Consider the following 15,824-nt stretch of genomic DNA (forward strand, 5'->3'; position numbering starts at 1 on the left):
ACTACAATTGATGGACGATATCAAAACAGAGAAATCGTACATGAAGACGAAGAGGATAGACGGAAGCTTCTCAGTTGCAGCAAATGGCCTGCCAATCATGCGCGCCGACTATGTGAGTGCACCGGGGCTCCGGCACCATACAAATGATCTTGTGGGTGCGCTGCACCCACAAGATTTTTAGTTTGGACCCAGGTTTGAACCCCGTTTCTCTTATGTTTAAGTCAGCCGTGTTATCGACCAAGCTAAGGTAGCCCCAACTTATTCTTATATTATCGGTATATTTTATTTTATCACAGCACAGCCCTTGATGACAGTGTTCATAAAAAGATTTTAAAGATCAAATATCGAGACTTCCCTAAAAACATATAGGCTAACATATCTCGCCATTGATATGCACCCACATATTTTGGAAAGTCGGCGCCGTTGCTGCCAATAATGGCAGAATGCCTGATGATGATTGTGATCATTTCTCAGTTTGCATCCAATGAAAAGGAGACAACAAAGTGAAGAATAAAAACATCTAAAATCACTGACCCTTTAGTGTTTTCTTTTAAAAGTATAGAAGCAAATTCACAGTGAGTAAGAAGATAGCTACGATAATAATTTATTCTACAGTGCAGGAATATTACTGACCATGTGACTAAGCATCGTAAAATTTCTTGAAGTCGTACAGAAGAAATCGACAAACTGGTCAGTGAAAGGTCTACTGTGAAGTTTAATTCTTTCAAGCATGGTGAGTCTTCTATTATACCACCTTTTTAGATAACGTTTTAGAAACCCCGTGCCGCAAAGAGTTAACACGATGGGTGCTTAATTAAGTACAAATATTATTAATATTCATATTAACTTGTTTATTAGCTTCAGAACTGGAAACTTGACACGAAGAGTTTTGAGCACCTTGTACCGTTTTCGCCTTCGGCGCGGGACACCCGGGTTCGGTTTCTGATAGAAGCTAATATAGTGTGCATTTCACGTTAAGCTATATGTCCACGCCTCTTATAGCCTCGGTACTGAATGGGACGCTAAACTCCGTCCAACTAACCAACTATTTTCTTATGCTTATGCTTGAAACTTACCTGCTAAAAGGAAGGTTATGAGGCATGTTTCCTTTGGTACGTATAACCTCAATCTGGACCCACTTGCTACAAATTCTACTACTGCTTCAGTTCTTCCTACTCGTTGAAGGAACGGCAAAAATTGTTTTGCCTTTGTCAAATCCTGGAAGAAATAACACAATAGGTTGAATGCCAGGTTAACCTCCAAGTATTCTTCCATTTCCTGTAATGAATGCTGCCTTCTATCAACACTTGAGTACGTGCTGATTCTGAAATATCTGTACAGATAACCACATATCCAACAACTGATCTTTTACACTATTTTCGCTTGATTATCAACATTCTGATATTAGGAATATAATATTTAGATTCCTCCTTAAATTTAGACTCAGTAAGAATATATTATTATATATACACACATCAGTATTTCAGAATTTGTATTTCCAGTTATTTCTGTAATACTATTAAGTAACAATGAAAATAGCAATGTATTAAAAATATTTTTTACCACATTGAATTTGAAAAATTGTATTTCCAGTTCATTTTGTGTACAGTTTCTTCTACAGTAAAGGGATTTATAGAAGTTTGTAACACTTACTGCGCGTTTAGGTTAAAATGGCACACTTGTATGTCATTTTATCGAAGTGTAAGTCTAAAATGACACAGCAAAGGCGATATTATTAACTTCCAAACCAAGATTTAATTCCAGTAGTTACGTTATGACGTACTGGTACTTAGAACAAAAAAAAAAAGTTTAGTTCTTTTGTTTATGGTTTTATTCGCGTTAATAAAAGTAATGTATCATTTTAGGACAGTTTTTCCTAGTGTACTATGGACTTAAGTTGCAAATTGTGTAGATCAAATTATGCAATGTAGTGCAATTTGTGCTCAAATTGTGTATTATGTACGGTATTGCGACAAAACTGTGCTGCAATGGTATTTTGAATTTTATTTAATATAAACAGAGTATTACGAACTGAAGTTGCAAATATATATAAAATAGAAACACCAGCTGAAGTGGTCAGAAATACCATTTTAAGTGTTTAATAATAATAGAAGTTGACAAAAGTGAAACTAAACACTATAAACCCCTTTCCTTTTCTCGTCCGGCAGAAAAATAAGTTACAAATGAAGTTTTCCCAATAACTTGCCCCACTGTTCGTCAATTTTACGTCCTACATTCCAATTCATAACATTACTTTATAATAAGAAAGTGGAAGGAGGCCAGGCTTTACTGAAAAAAAAAAATAAAATAAAATAAAATAAAAAATGAATTGGAATGCAGGACTTAAAATTGACGAACAGTAAAGCAACTTATTGGAAAAACTTAATTTGTAGCTTACTTTTCTGCCGGACAACGGAGGGAAAGGGATTTATGGTGTTCAGTTTCATCTTTGCCAACTTCTATTATGACTGGCTGAGTCCGTTCTAACCAGTCAATCAGCGTTCAGAACTACTTTCTAGGATCCTTTTATATTTATAAGCAACTCCCTCTTGTTTGTTACAGTGTCTGATGAAGCCAACATGTTCAATAAGTTGGTGAAACTACTACACACTTATTATTTTTAAATAAAAAATAACGTTAATTAAAAGGCTAATAGTCACCGCAAAAAACAAACTTTATCACTAGGAAGTACTTTCGAAGAACATAGTCTTCTTCGTCAGCCTAGGCACACTTCAAAAAGGATTTAAACCATAAAAAGATTTTTACTTCGCACATTTTTAAAATTCTTATGATTTAAATCCTTTTTGATCCTTGCGGAGACTATTAATCTTTTACTTACATTATTTCTAATCATTAACACCGCTCGCAATATAATGATAATTTTTTTTTAAAAAAAATACTAATAAGTATTTTCTTTTATAAATACCAATATAAAATGCAGAGAATTTTGATAAACTGTCTTTAAAATATAAGGATACTGATATATGGTGAAAACCTTTAAAAAAAATGTGAATTTCCTTTCGAAAGGGGACAAAGAGTACGGTGGTCCGTAGAACATTCTAATAAGCGTGATCCCCACTCGGAAAAAATTGAGACGCTCCTCTAGCTTACTGTTAAAAGTTTTAGTATAAAATGGTTTTAATAGGTATGTCCAAGACTTCGTTAAAATAAATGAACGAACATAATAGATATAGTTTCTTTAACTTACCCCGGACACATCAGCAACCCGATGCGTTGGTGCATTTCCTTTCTTCGAATGCAACCCGTTTCCAGACTTGGCTGCTTTCACCTCAGCAGCCACTAATTCATCATAATGAGAAGATCTTTGATCATCATCCTGACGATATCTGATCACTGTGGCGTACCCTTTCGATACCATCGCTTCGGCAACATTTCTGTTAACAAAAAAGAAGAAAACGTTACATCATGGAGAAACAAAATAAAAGATCATAATTTGCAAAGTATAGATAATTTTATGTAATATGTTTAGTAGAGACTTTCTTCACATGTAGTTTCAGAAGTACAAAGAAAGCTCAGCCCTTTCCCTCGCAATCACACAATAACATCAAAACGTCAAGCAAGGTAGTTATTTGAAAGAAGCTATGCTGAGGATAGCAATAATTATTTCCCGAAACTTACACAAATAAATTAGAGTTTATATATATATATATAATTTTAATGAGTATTTAATATGCATCCTACTGAATCAAGTAGCAATGAAAGGAGATATTAAAAGAAACAAACGAAAATTGATGCATTTTGGCTACGATACAGAAAAACTGAACGATTGGCCATTTAATTCTCCAATCAGAAACGATTAACATTCAGCTGGAAGGAAAAAAACTTGGACATGGGAGAAGGTCGAAGTATCTGGATGATATCAAAACAGATCGTTTAAATCAGATGAAACTAACATCGCATAAGAATTTAATCCTTTGATATCGCTCACCAACCTCACGTTGAAAAACAGAAGATTCTCTTAACGAGTTTTGATAGGCTTCTTTACGAACGTCGAAAATATAATAGCTTTAGTGTCAAAGCAAAAGCATATTCCACTGTAAGAGGAAGAATCTAGATTGGTCTGGATAAGCTGAGAAGCATGTATTCCTGGAGGTATGTGTACTTCAGGTTCAATACTACTCGCTTAGATAAAACCTCTATTTCAACGCTCTCTAATATCACAGCTTGCTGCTCCCATTCTCAGTAAACCATATGGAGAGGACAAGGAGCAGACACGAAGTTGTCGTTACAGGCAAATAACAACGGCGTAGTCAATACATTACTCTTGGATCTATGCTTACTAGTACACTACCATTCCCTTACTTCGATCTCTCCACTGCTTTGCTCCACCCAAGGCCGTATTTATTCACGAACCAAGATGGGTCATGGTCCGAGGCGACAAATTTTCTCGGACCAGTCTTTTTCCCACATTTGGGAAATTGCAGAAATTTATTATGCTTGGGCCAATGAGAGGCACGACCCGGCGCGGTAAGATTCGGGGGGGGGGGGAGGCAAATTTTCTCGGATTTTTTAAAAAAGGAAACTGAAGAAATTTATTACGCATGGGTCAATATGGGGCATGATCCGGGGCGGCAAATTTTTCTCAGACCAGTCTTTTCCCCATACTTGGGAAATTGCAGATATTTATTACGCATGGGCCAATATATGGGCTATGACTTGGGCAGCAAGTTTTGGGGGGTGAGAAATTTTCGGACCAGTTTTTTTTTTTTTTTTAACTCAGGAAATTACAGAAATTTATTACGCATGGGCAACTAAGGGACACGAGCCGGCGCGGTACGTTTCAGGGGCGACAAATTTTCTCGTTTTTTATTTATTTATTTAATTTTATATTTTTCAAAGGAAACTGCAGAAATTTATTACGCATGGGCCAATATGGTCTATGACCTGAGGCAGCAAGTTTCGGGGTGACAAATTTTCTGGGACCAGTTTTCTTTCTTTCTTTCTTTCTTCCTCATACTCAGAAATTGTACAAATTTATTACGCATGCGCATGTGAATATGATATGGAATTTTAACATTTGTAAATATTCAAGTAGCAAGAACCTGTTTGGCTAGAAAGAGGTAATTAATATTTTAATTATGAATTAATATCCATTATTTCTCTTTTTCCATTATTTATTAACTTAAAAGATTTACCTGTAAGTTTTCAAAGCTTATAACCAGCCGCCAGCGCAAGTAATTTATGACTTTCGTTGTTGTGACAGACTTTTATTATTATTCATGTGTTTTATAGATCTTATCAGCTTAGGATCATGATCAGCCAGCATCTCTAATTTTCTACACTGGTATTCGTTGATTTCGAGGATACGGTGGGGAGTTTTTATAAAATGTCCGGGGCGGCAAAAATGTTACATATGTCCCTTGCTCCATCTATTTCTCAAAATGTTTCCTCTCATTGAGAAACCATACTTCTACGTCATACAGGGGCAGCTGGAAATACTAACTGGTTTATGTGGGCTTTCGTAAGAATTAAACACAGGTGATCGATTAATGGAATGTAAAAGTGATCGTTAAACAGACAAGTGTATAATCAATAAAACAACAGATAAAGGGAATACTTACACTCCACCAATTGTCACTGTGCAGCAAGTTTTCTCCGGGAAGTTGTTAGCTGGAGGTTGGATGTAGTCTACAACCACATTCACTCTTTTGCCTATAAGTTTTTTCCTTAAAAACTCCCGAGCTTCATACATCCAAGGAATGTCATACAAAGGACGGAAGCCCTTTGGGCGTTGAGCAGGCTCACCAGGTTTATCATCCGGTAACCTGTAAACAATTTTTTTTTTTTTATAAATATATAGAAAGAACTGGTATTAAAAAAAAAGGAAAAGAAACAAACAAAGCAAGAAATAACAAAAGAAAGCAAAAATAAAATAAAGCAAATGTTATATTTAATTGCTATTAGCTCTAAACAATGTACTGAAAGAAAGGTGTGATTTTCCTATTTTTGAAAAACGGCAAAATTATGTATAAACTGCTGTTTGAGGTCTCATATTGCGAGAGGGGATTTCCGCACCATTCAAGTAGTGTTGAATCGTAGACAAGCAATCGAGAAATGTGTGGGCAAGCGTCTGTTTTGGCGACGCCAAAGGGAACAACAGACAACTGCTTCTGAATATCGCCACGAGTGATGGATATCTGGAAGCAACCAACAAAGAAGAACCACACGCACCGACAATCGAGAAATGTAATCACACCACGGGACGACAGAAATCTTATGATGGATAATTCCAAGGACGATTCGTTTCAAAAGAACGAATCCTTCAGTGGAATGAAAGGATCAAATCTCTAAAAGAAACTGGGTTGAAAGGGCCAAATTGCTGAAAAGAACTGGATTGACTTTGGCCGAATCAAAAAACAGATTCATTAAAAAACATCGATTCACTGTGTAACTGATGGATTAAGTCAGTAGATTCGATTGATGTAATGAAATGACGGAACCAACGGGCGAGTGGACTCAGTTGATGGATCATTTTGCCCGGAAGCGCCCACAAGGAATACTTCAGACCAAGGAGACATTTTAAGACGAAGTAGTATATAATGAACCTACTGTGGAAGCTAGAAAAAATCTCCGTTTTTGTCTTTTTTCTTCTTTCTTTCTTTTACTGATTACTAACAAGAACAAGAAGTAAGGAAGAATTGGAACATCCTGCACAGAACTCAAAACATAGCACTCCCCTCTTGTATACTTCTACTTGTTCTCCCTCCCCCCACCAAAACCAACTTCGCAATAGCTTATCAGTTGATAAAAACGGTCTGACTCGTTTGGCTGAAAACAGATGTCATATTAAGGAACCACAGGGAACTCAGAAGAATTCAAATCATCGCACTGTGGTCCAGAAACTCCGAAAACCTGGCCAAAAAATCAGACAAGCCACATGGACTGCATGTGTAGTTTGAAATCGTTAGAACTACCTAAAATAAGATAACAGGAAGAGTATAGTCTTTCTTTATTCGTCTTTGGCTTCACTTTTTCCAGAACGTGGTTTACAAGTTGGCTCCATTGCTCTTCCCGTCCTCCACTCATGGACTGCAGCAACAGGAATAGGACCTGAGATGACAGAATAACAACGTTCGTCATGAGACTTTCTGTTACAATTACTTTGGTTTTCAAACATTCTATTAATGCGGCTTTCGCTTTATAGTACACCCATTCATACGTAACTGTAGTTTTCAACGAAAGGGGCAAAAACGGGAAGTTCTTTCTTTCTTCCCATCTCAAGGGAATATTACTCTAGGTTCGGAATAAGAAATGAGTATATAACGAGGTGTAACAAATTTTGCATATAAAATCACAATTTTCAGTTTATAATTAATTTCTAACGGACGCGGTTTTTCAATTACCTACCATCTATTACACGGTACACGCATGTTCCAACAAACAACTTTGTTATTCAATAGATGAATGTCTATATACATATTAGAAATAAAAATATGTCCGTATTCTGTGCGTATAGGTACACAAATTCCAAAACTATGCCGCCCTTTTCTCAATGCAAAATGCGACAAAGCACTAGCAACTGGTACAATTTAGATGGTTCTCGATGTCTACTGGGAGGCTGCAAGATGTCCATGGCAGATATTTTATACTCCCCAGATATTTGGCTTCTCAAAACTAGCGTTTGAAAAAATATTTTTTTGGCCAGGCTTGTCGGGTTCCTGGACCACTGTGCATCGGAACCAAACTCAATCCTCCCTCTGAGTCGAATCCTTGTTTGTAGGAATCAAATGGAAAAAAATCAAGGAAGTCGGAATAATGTAACTTTACCAGAACCAAAGGATTCAATCCAGGCGAACGAATCCTTGTTTGGAATAGATTCCGGAAAAGAAAGCAAACTGCCTTATTAGAATGTTGTTTGCATGATCGTGACAGAGTACGGGCTTGTTAAGCCAGAGTTAGTTAACTTATATAACTTTTTTCTTACTATTTTTTCCTTACAAATATTTTCTCTATACGCTATATCGATGTGCTGATTCTTCATGGTTAACAGGTGCACTAAATGTCTATTTACAAACCACAATGCGCTCTTTTTTTTAAGATGTTTATTTAAGGTAAATATCAAAATATTCTATTGAAAGATTATTTTTTTAATCCAACCTTTTTGGTTCCAAAGATTAAATTAGATTTACGAACTTCCTGTCTCAATATTTTTTTACTTTCGAACGACGAAAAAAAAAGAAAAAAAAAAGCTTCGTGACACAAATACAAGGTGATCATATCTAGAAAATCTAAATATCACCTTGTGATTTAGAAAAATCTATTAAAATGCTACAGAAGCAATAAAAGCGCCTGAGCTCCAACCTCTAACATTTGATTTCAAACCTTTGATTTACGGTTATTTGTGATTTCACGTTTAACAAAGGCAAATATTTTAAAGTATGTATACTTTAAATAAATTATTTAAATAGATCTTTTTCATGAAGTTTATTCTTTTAAATGATTGTTCAAAGCCTTTGTATTTTAATAATCCTTCTCCAAAATCAATGCAAATGAATTGTGCTGCCATCTTTGGAGTTCTTTTAGATTATATGTTGATGGACGTTTATATGCTTGTGGCCAATTCTTTCGACAATGAAATCTCGGAAACTACAGGCTCTAGAAAGATGACATTTTCACTGATCGATTACAAATTTTGCGTAGATTGTCCAGTTCTAACTGAATATTTAAAAAACATGGCCATTATTTCTTTATTACATTTTTACAGGTACACTGGAAGTGTTGAAATTTAAAAAAAAAAAAAAATAATAATAATAATAATAATAATAATAATAAAACCTAAATCATCACATCCTACGCATTATACATTCCAACACTACATTGTTGTATACAGGGGTTGCATATCTATCAGACTGTTTCATGACCAAATTATAAAAAAAAAACGAAGGATATCCATTTCTCCAGTCTAAGTTGAATCTTTATTGTTTTTAGTGTTTTGCCCAATGAACACCATATATCATTGACATTATAATTGTGTGTGTAATGTATTTGCTTATTACATACTACATGCAAGAAGAAAGAAAACACTGATCATACATGAATTAAAAACTGCAACCGGAAGTAGGCTCAAATCTTGCAAACGGTGCGAGATATTGAAAAATCTCCCCTTTATGGTATCTCTTGTCGATTTTTATCAAGACTTCTTTCACTTGTGTCTGTAAAGGGACATTTACAGATGTGAGGCATAATAAGGAGATTCATGCTAATATGTGAATGATGCGCTGTGTAGAGAGCGCAAATTCAGCTAGTATATCAGTAAAATTTCATATTTTTTTCAAAAACTTTGAACATATTTTCTTTATATTTTGCCTTCCTTTAATCATGAATAACAAGCTATATTCAGTCAATGCTAACAAAACAACTCATGAAACCAGTTTCAATAGAAGAAGAGTTACCTTGGAGGGCGGATGCTGGCAAGGAAGACTTTTTTCACCAAACTGTCATTAACTTTCACCATCAGTGCATCTGCGTTGACAACCTCCGTCACAACACCTTGGAATTCTTTCTCCTTTCCAGACACCTGCAACAGATCAAAAGTACTAATTAACAGCGCTGAAATCATTTAAATTACTTATGAGAGATAAATGAATCATTGTTATGCGTAATTATAACATATATCACAATTACTCGAAACACAATATATCAAAATAGGTATATCGAAAGTGGAAGTCATATTTATAGTATGTATTTAAAAAAAAAAAAAAATGTAAAGTTTAGTGATCGTCATTATGGTAAATAACCTAACTATATCCAAGTACAGTAGATTCCCAAGTATCCGGTCTAATGTGGCGGAAGGGCAGGCTGGGTAACAAAACAGCCGAATAGACCGGAGTTCTATAAACTCATTTCTTTGCGTAATTTCTCCTCCATAGTTACTACAACTTTTTTTCGTTTATCATCCATTTTCAAATCTTCACTGTAGTACACTTAAAAAAATATTAACCATACCCCAAGAACAATTTACGAATACAGTACTGTACGTAATATACAGTTTTGTTGCAGCGCATTGGCTGTCCGAAATGAATTAATCTGTGTCATTTTCAAATTTCCAAAATAGCCGAAAGTTAGAGGCTGTTAAAATCAGAGACTTAAGATGGTTAGTCAAATTTCAATATACATTTCCATGCCATGAACCCTAGAACGCTTTATTCAAACCGCGTTGATTCTCAATTTAATGATCTGAGGCACCACATTTACAGAAATTTTTCTCATTCCCAAGTTCTCCGTTAGCATCTTTACCTTGTTTCCGTATCCAATTCTTTTGCAATCATTCGCACACTCAATTATCGATCTGAGTACATTACGGTGCTCTGTTTGTCCATATTTGAGTCTGCTCTTTGTGCTTTTGGCTACCCACTTCTAGCTCATCACTGACATCTTTCTGCCCCTCCTCAAACCATCAATACCATTCAAAAACATTTTTGATATCCTCATATCACTTTTTCCATAAGTCTGTTGTAAAAAGAGCTTAATTTCACTTGTAGTTTTATAAATATTAACGCAAAATGTTATGTTCACCTGCCATTCCAAATTGATCACTAGTTTTCCGTCAACAGAGCAACGAAGACACGCTATTTCCTCTGTTACTGTCATGACAGTCGAAAGATCTACAGCCCAGTCAAATACTGTCTGAACGTCAAAACATGCTCCAGTGCGAAGGAGTGTGCGGTTATAAACACCACATGCATTCCAATAATTAAATTGCTACACCTCATATACTTTAAAGTTCTATTCAGTATGAATTTCTATTGTATTATATGAATTCTTATATTTCAATATTAGCTCAATCAACAAAGAATAGAGAAGTATTTAAATATGGTGATATACAAGAAACTATCATATTAAATTTATTCATGTTTATAATGTATTTCACATTCATGTTGACTCAATTCAGTGAAACTCATCAATCTTTAACAGGAATAAATCAATACAGTTATTAAGTTGCGTAGTTCTTTAATTATCTTCCTTATATTTCACTTTATGCTTCTGTGAGCTTTTTATGGAGGAACGAATTTCTTGGGGTCAAATTTTGTATTACTATCTTCCCTACATGTTTTAAATCTTCTGTATAGAAGTACGAATGCTTCTTTTCAGTCTTAAACTTGTACCAAATGAGATTTAATTTGTAATTTTATATATATATAGGCTGCCCAGAAAATACCAGACGTTTTGGCCTATCGCGGCAGTCGGCGGGGATAGAGTCGCCATCTTGGTATCACAACGTTGCTACACTCAGTACGCATCCAGGTGTCGTAGCGGAGGACTGTGACGCTCTTACTGTGATTTCTGTGATTAGTTTTTTTTTCTTCTTTTCTTGAAAATGAAATCAAATCTTTAATTTTACGTCCCACGTTTATGCCGGTTAGGCTAAAGGAGGCGGTATGATGAGAAATGAATGAAATGGTGAATGAAGAAAGTGGGAGAAAACGGGAGAACCCCGAGAAAACCCACGAGCACGGTGTTTGTCCACCACAAAGTCCACACGGCGCGAGCTGGGATCGAACCAGGGACCCCAAGCACCAGAGGTGAACGCTCTACCACTGAGCCACCACGCCCCCTCTTCTTTTCTTCAAATTCTACAAGCCAACTGAAATTTATTGCCAACTGTGTAAAGTGTATGGACATGGAATAATGAGAGTTTTTTCACGATAACGTATGTCCACACACAGCTGAGCGTACCTGCGAGCTCTTGGATGATTTTGGATAGAAGGTGTTTGTTCACCCACCATACATCCCGGATTTGACGACGACAGACTACCACCTCTTCCCAGCGATGAAGACATGGTTTGCTACACACCGTTTTGATACTGATGCCGAAGTGCTGAGGTTAAGCCAGTGGCTGAAATTACAGGCGGCACATTTCTACCGCCACGATACTGAAGAATTGTGCCACGGTATAATAAGTGCCTTAATTTGTATAGCCATTATGTAGAAAAATAACTTTCAAGAGTGTACCTTTCAAATGTATATTATACATTTTTTTTTTTTTTTTTTTTTTTTTTTTTGTTGTTGTTGTGTGTGTGTGTGTGTATTTCAAAACCTTTGTTACTTCCTGGACAGGTTTCGTATAAATATATAAATAAAATACACACCACTTTATAGACAGACTTGGAAGATAGGCATCTATATTAGTATTTGTTATTTCATTGTTGTCAAACACCAACATTTCTAGATAAGTGAAGCTTGTAGCACGGATATACATAAACTGAAATACTCCGAAGCACAGTTTTACTATTTTTGTAAATCTATCAAAGTAATTGGATAAAATTTGACCTCAAGAAATTCGTTCCTCCGACGAAGCTCACCGAGACAAAAGTAAACAAGAAATATACGAAGATAACGGAAGAAGCACGCAACTTATGGTAAAATCTTTATTTGCAATATATCCCAGGTGCTTGGGGAAAAGATGTTAGTTAAGTCACAGAACTCCAGTTTTCAACCACTTTCAGAGAAGTACTACTAGAAAGCAAGCAAGAAAGCAAGCACGAAAGAAATCAAGAAAGCACGAAAGAAAGAAAAAAAAGACCGAACAAAAGTAAAAAAAAGAGAGCAAGAGAGAGAAAGAAATAAAGAAATTTCTACACGTGTACATAAACGGTTAAGTAAAATCAAACTTGAAGTTGCAAACTTGTGTATTTCTGAGATATCAAGAACTTATCAATATGCTTAAAACTTTCAATTCCACCCCCACCCCACCCCAAAAAAAAGTATTTTCTGACAGCATCTTTTGTACAAACACTCGAAACAGTTGCGTAAAACGTAAAATCAGTAACTTATTATAGGAACACATCATATCTTAAAACAAAAGAAAACCATTACCAAAACATTAATTTGTTCTAACGACATTCAAGATTAAACTGCAGTGAGAAAATAAAGCCCCGAGGAAGTAATTCGCATAATGTTCTGACTTCCACTATACAGGTACATACAAACACCTTTCAAAGTTTGTAAGTTCCCAGTTCCTATCACATATCTCGTACCTGGTTTTCATTAATCGCATGCAACCAATGCTAAATATCCTCTATGTCTATGAAATCGATTTGTAAATACAAGAGATAATGAAATACACTATCTATCAAAGTATTTAAAAATACAATTCGAACTGGAACAACTGTCCATTTCTTTAAAAATTTGCTCTATTAAAAGAAAGAAGTATTAAAATTTGATTTCTCACCTGTTTTCCCTTAAATTTTATATTCCAGCAAAAAAGAAGAAAATATCAATTATCTCAGTTAGATATGATACCAGATAAGGAAAGCAAAATCATAAAATTTAATATTAAGTTGAATTGTTTAAAATTTTATATTTTATTTAGCTATAGTGTTTTTTCCAAATAAGATTATGTTAGTAAACTCAATGAGATAGATTTATTATGAATATAAAGTTTACTTAGCTTCAAGATTAAAATAACATTTACGATAAATACTATTTAAATGTTACAAAATGTTTTACTTTATTATAATTGTTGCTCCTGAACACTGTAATCATTTTCAACCCAGAGAACTCATTAATACGAAGCAGACTGAAGATTAACTCACTATTACCAAAATGTTTATATGTTACAAATATAAATACAAGAACCTAAATTTAGTTAATTTTTGTTTCTGTCTCCTCCTAAAATGGAATTTCCCGATTTAAGAAGCAATACCATAATATGGATTTCAACTATTAGTTATTTGTTATGATTTTAGTTTACAAAACAGTAGTTTGACCTGCCTTACTATCCGGAGCGGAATGCTGGACGACGAAGAAGAGAGAGAAGTAGGAGTTACATGTTTCGGAGATGGAGATGTGTGGAGTGATGCGGAAGAACAAAATTAAGAATGAAGTGATCCGGAGAAGAGTAAAGGTGAGACCAGTAGTAGAAAACCTGCAAGAAAGTAGACTGAGATGCTTTGGGCTTGTAAGAAGATCTTCGGAATACGTACTCACCGAGTAGATGCTATACAAGTAATTGGGAAACGAGCGCGAGGCGGACCAAAGAAGTGGGGAGATTGTGTAAAAAAAGGGTATGGTGCAGTGTGGTGTTACAGCGGATGTGACAAGACAAGAACAGGTGGAGGACAACGACCCGAAAAGCCGACTCCAGCTAACTGGGAAAAAGGCTTAGAAGAAGAAGTTAAACTTTTATCATTTTCACTGATTGTAATATACTTTTAGTATATTTTTAACATGGCATGAACTTGGCCACATAGCATAAACTCTGATAAAGCCTCTGACTATTTTTATTCAGAACGCTTGATTGTCCATTTTTTATTTAGAAAAGGAAAAAAAAATGCTATCAATTCATAAGGGAAACTCTTTGAAAATGACTGTACACATTCAAAAGAAAACCACGGGAAAACACGCAAAGATTAACTGAAAAGTCTTCTCTGGACAAATGCAATCTACTGGCTACTCACTATCCTGAAGAAAATTGAGAAACCTGAAGAGGCCTGAATTTCTTCATGAAAAACAAACTATGATCAATTTTGAGCTCAAAGGAGCGGGACAGAAATAATTTCTATTCAACTGAATGATACGCATGAATCTAATATTTCAGCTTGCTTTATGGGGTGTGAAAAGAAGAAAATGCCATTGTATTCTATCTGTACAAGTTTTCAAGTATTTTACTAGAGTAGTTACATTTTTCTCAAGTCTTGTAATGGTGAAACAAGGGATATACGTGGGTCAGTCAGAAAGTTAGTTGCATTCCTTCGTAAATATTTTCAGTCCAAGGCTATTTTGATGAAACTGTATGGCAACACTGCAGACATGTAGCTGTATCGTGTGACGTAGCGGCTTTCACGAAGCAAGTGGTGTCCTAATTGGAAATGCATGCTGAGACTTTTTTTTTTTTGGCGAAAAATTGTAACTGCACTGCAATTTATTGGCAGTTGCATGAAGTATATGGTGAAAATGCAATGTCACGTCAAGCTATCGCGAAGTGCTGCAATATGCATCACAACAAACGTGCGAATTTCTGACAAACTTTAGGTGGGAAGTGTGGGATCATCCTCCTTATAGCTCAGACCTTTCCCCCGTGTGACTTCCAAGTGTTTGGTCTCATGAAAGACGAACTTTCAAAGCGATGATAGCACTCGGATGACGAGGTGAAAAAGCTGCAGCCCAAGAATGGTTATCGGGCATTGGACGGGATTTCTTTGCAGAAGGCATAGAGAAACTTGTACTACGCCTCGACAGATGCTTAGATATCGGAGGTAATTACTTTGGAAAGTAGATTGTGAATGGAAGTTTATGATACAAATAACGTTATTGTAAAACTTCTATCCTGTTTTATTTTCTTAAGCAGTGCAACTAACTCTCTGAAAAAAAGAAAGAAAAAAGTGAATTACATAGTCCAAATTCTATTTTAACTTTAATGTTGAAAAAAAAAATTCGTTTATGGAACATGATAATATAAAAAGAATCGAGCATTATCATTTCTGTTTATAAATATAATTTCATCTAGCCTGTAGTCAGGACTGTTTATTGCACTTTTAGTGACGGACTTTGTATTTTAGGTGCAAGTGTTCATATTTTATTTTAAATAAAATACAGTTGTTCATAGCAATTGAAGAAAAGATAAAGATATTTGCAAGATTTAAAAACAATTATTCTAGGGTAAAAGAAGTAAATAGGTGCAATTATAGTAGAAAAAGTTTTGGTAATATACACAAGATGGCTGTATTACGAAGAGCTTACCAAGAAACTTACGATTTTACGATCATAAAATCATTCATTTAAAGAGTCTTCATCCCGGCGAAATTAAAATACCGCTAATTTTACAGTAATTATGTGATATCTTCAAACAGATAAAAGATAAT

The 15,824-nt window shown here is 35.2% G+C and overlaps 1 protein-coding gene across 1 annotated transcript in view; it reads right to left on the minus strand.

The window, feature by feature from the left end:
• Tudor-SN (Staphylococcal nuclease domain-containing protein 1) overlaps positions 1-15,824 on the minus strand; it is a 57,302-nt gene that overhangs the window by 19,447 nt on the left and 22,031 nt on the right. Inside the window, exons 8-11 of the mRNA XM_081727653.1 lie at positions 9,414-9,538; positions 5,583-5,786; positions 3,209-3,395; positions 1,077-1,218 (exon numbers count right to left, since the gene is read on the minus strand). Of these exons, the coding sequence (XP_081583779.1) occupies positions 1,077-1,218; positions 3,209-3,395; positions 5,583-5,786; positions 9,414-9,538 (658 nt within the window). The remainder of the gene's footprint in view (positions 1-1,076; positions 1,219-3,208; positions 3,396-5,582; positions 5,787-9,413; positions 9,539-15,824) is intronic.

Source organism: Thermobia domestica, chromosome 10 (genome assembly GCF_964235325.1).
Source record: "Thermobia domestica chromosome 10, izTheDome1.hap1.1, whole genome shotgun sequence".
NCBI classification, from domain to species: domain Eukaryota; kingdom Metazoa; phylum Arthropoda; class Insecta; order Zygentoma; family Lepismatidae; genus Thermobia; species Thermobia domestica.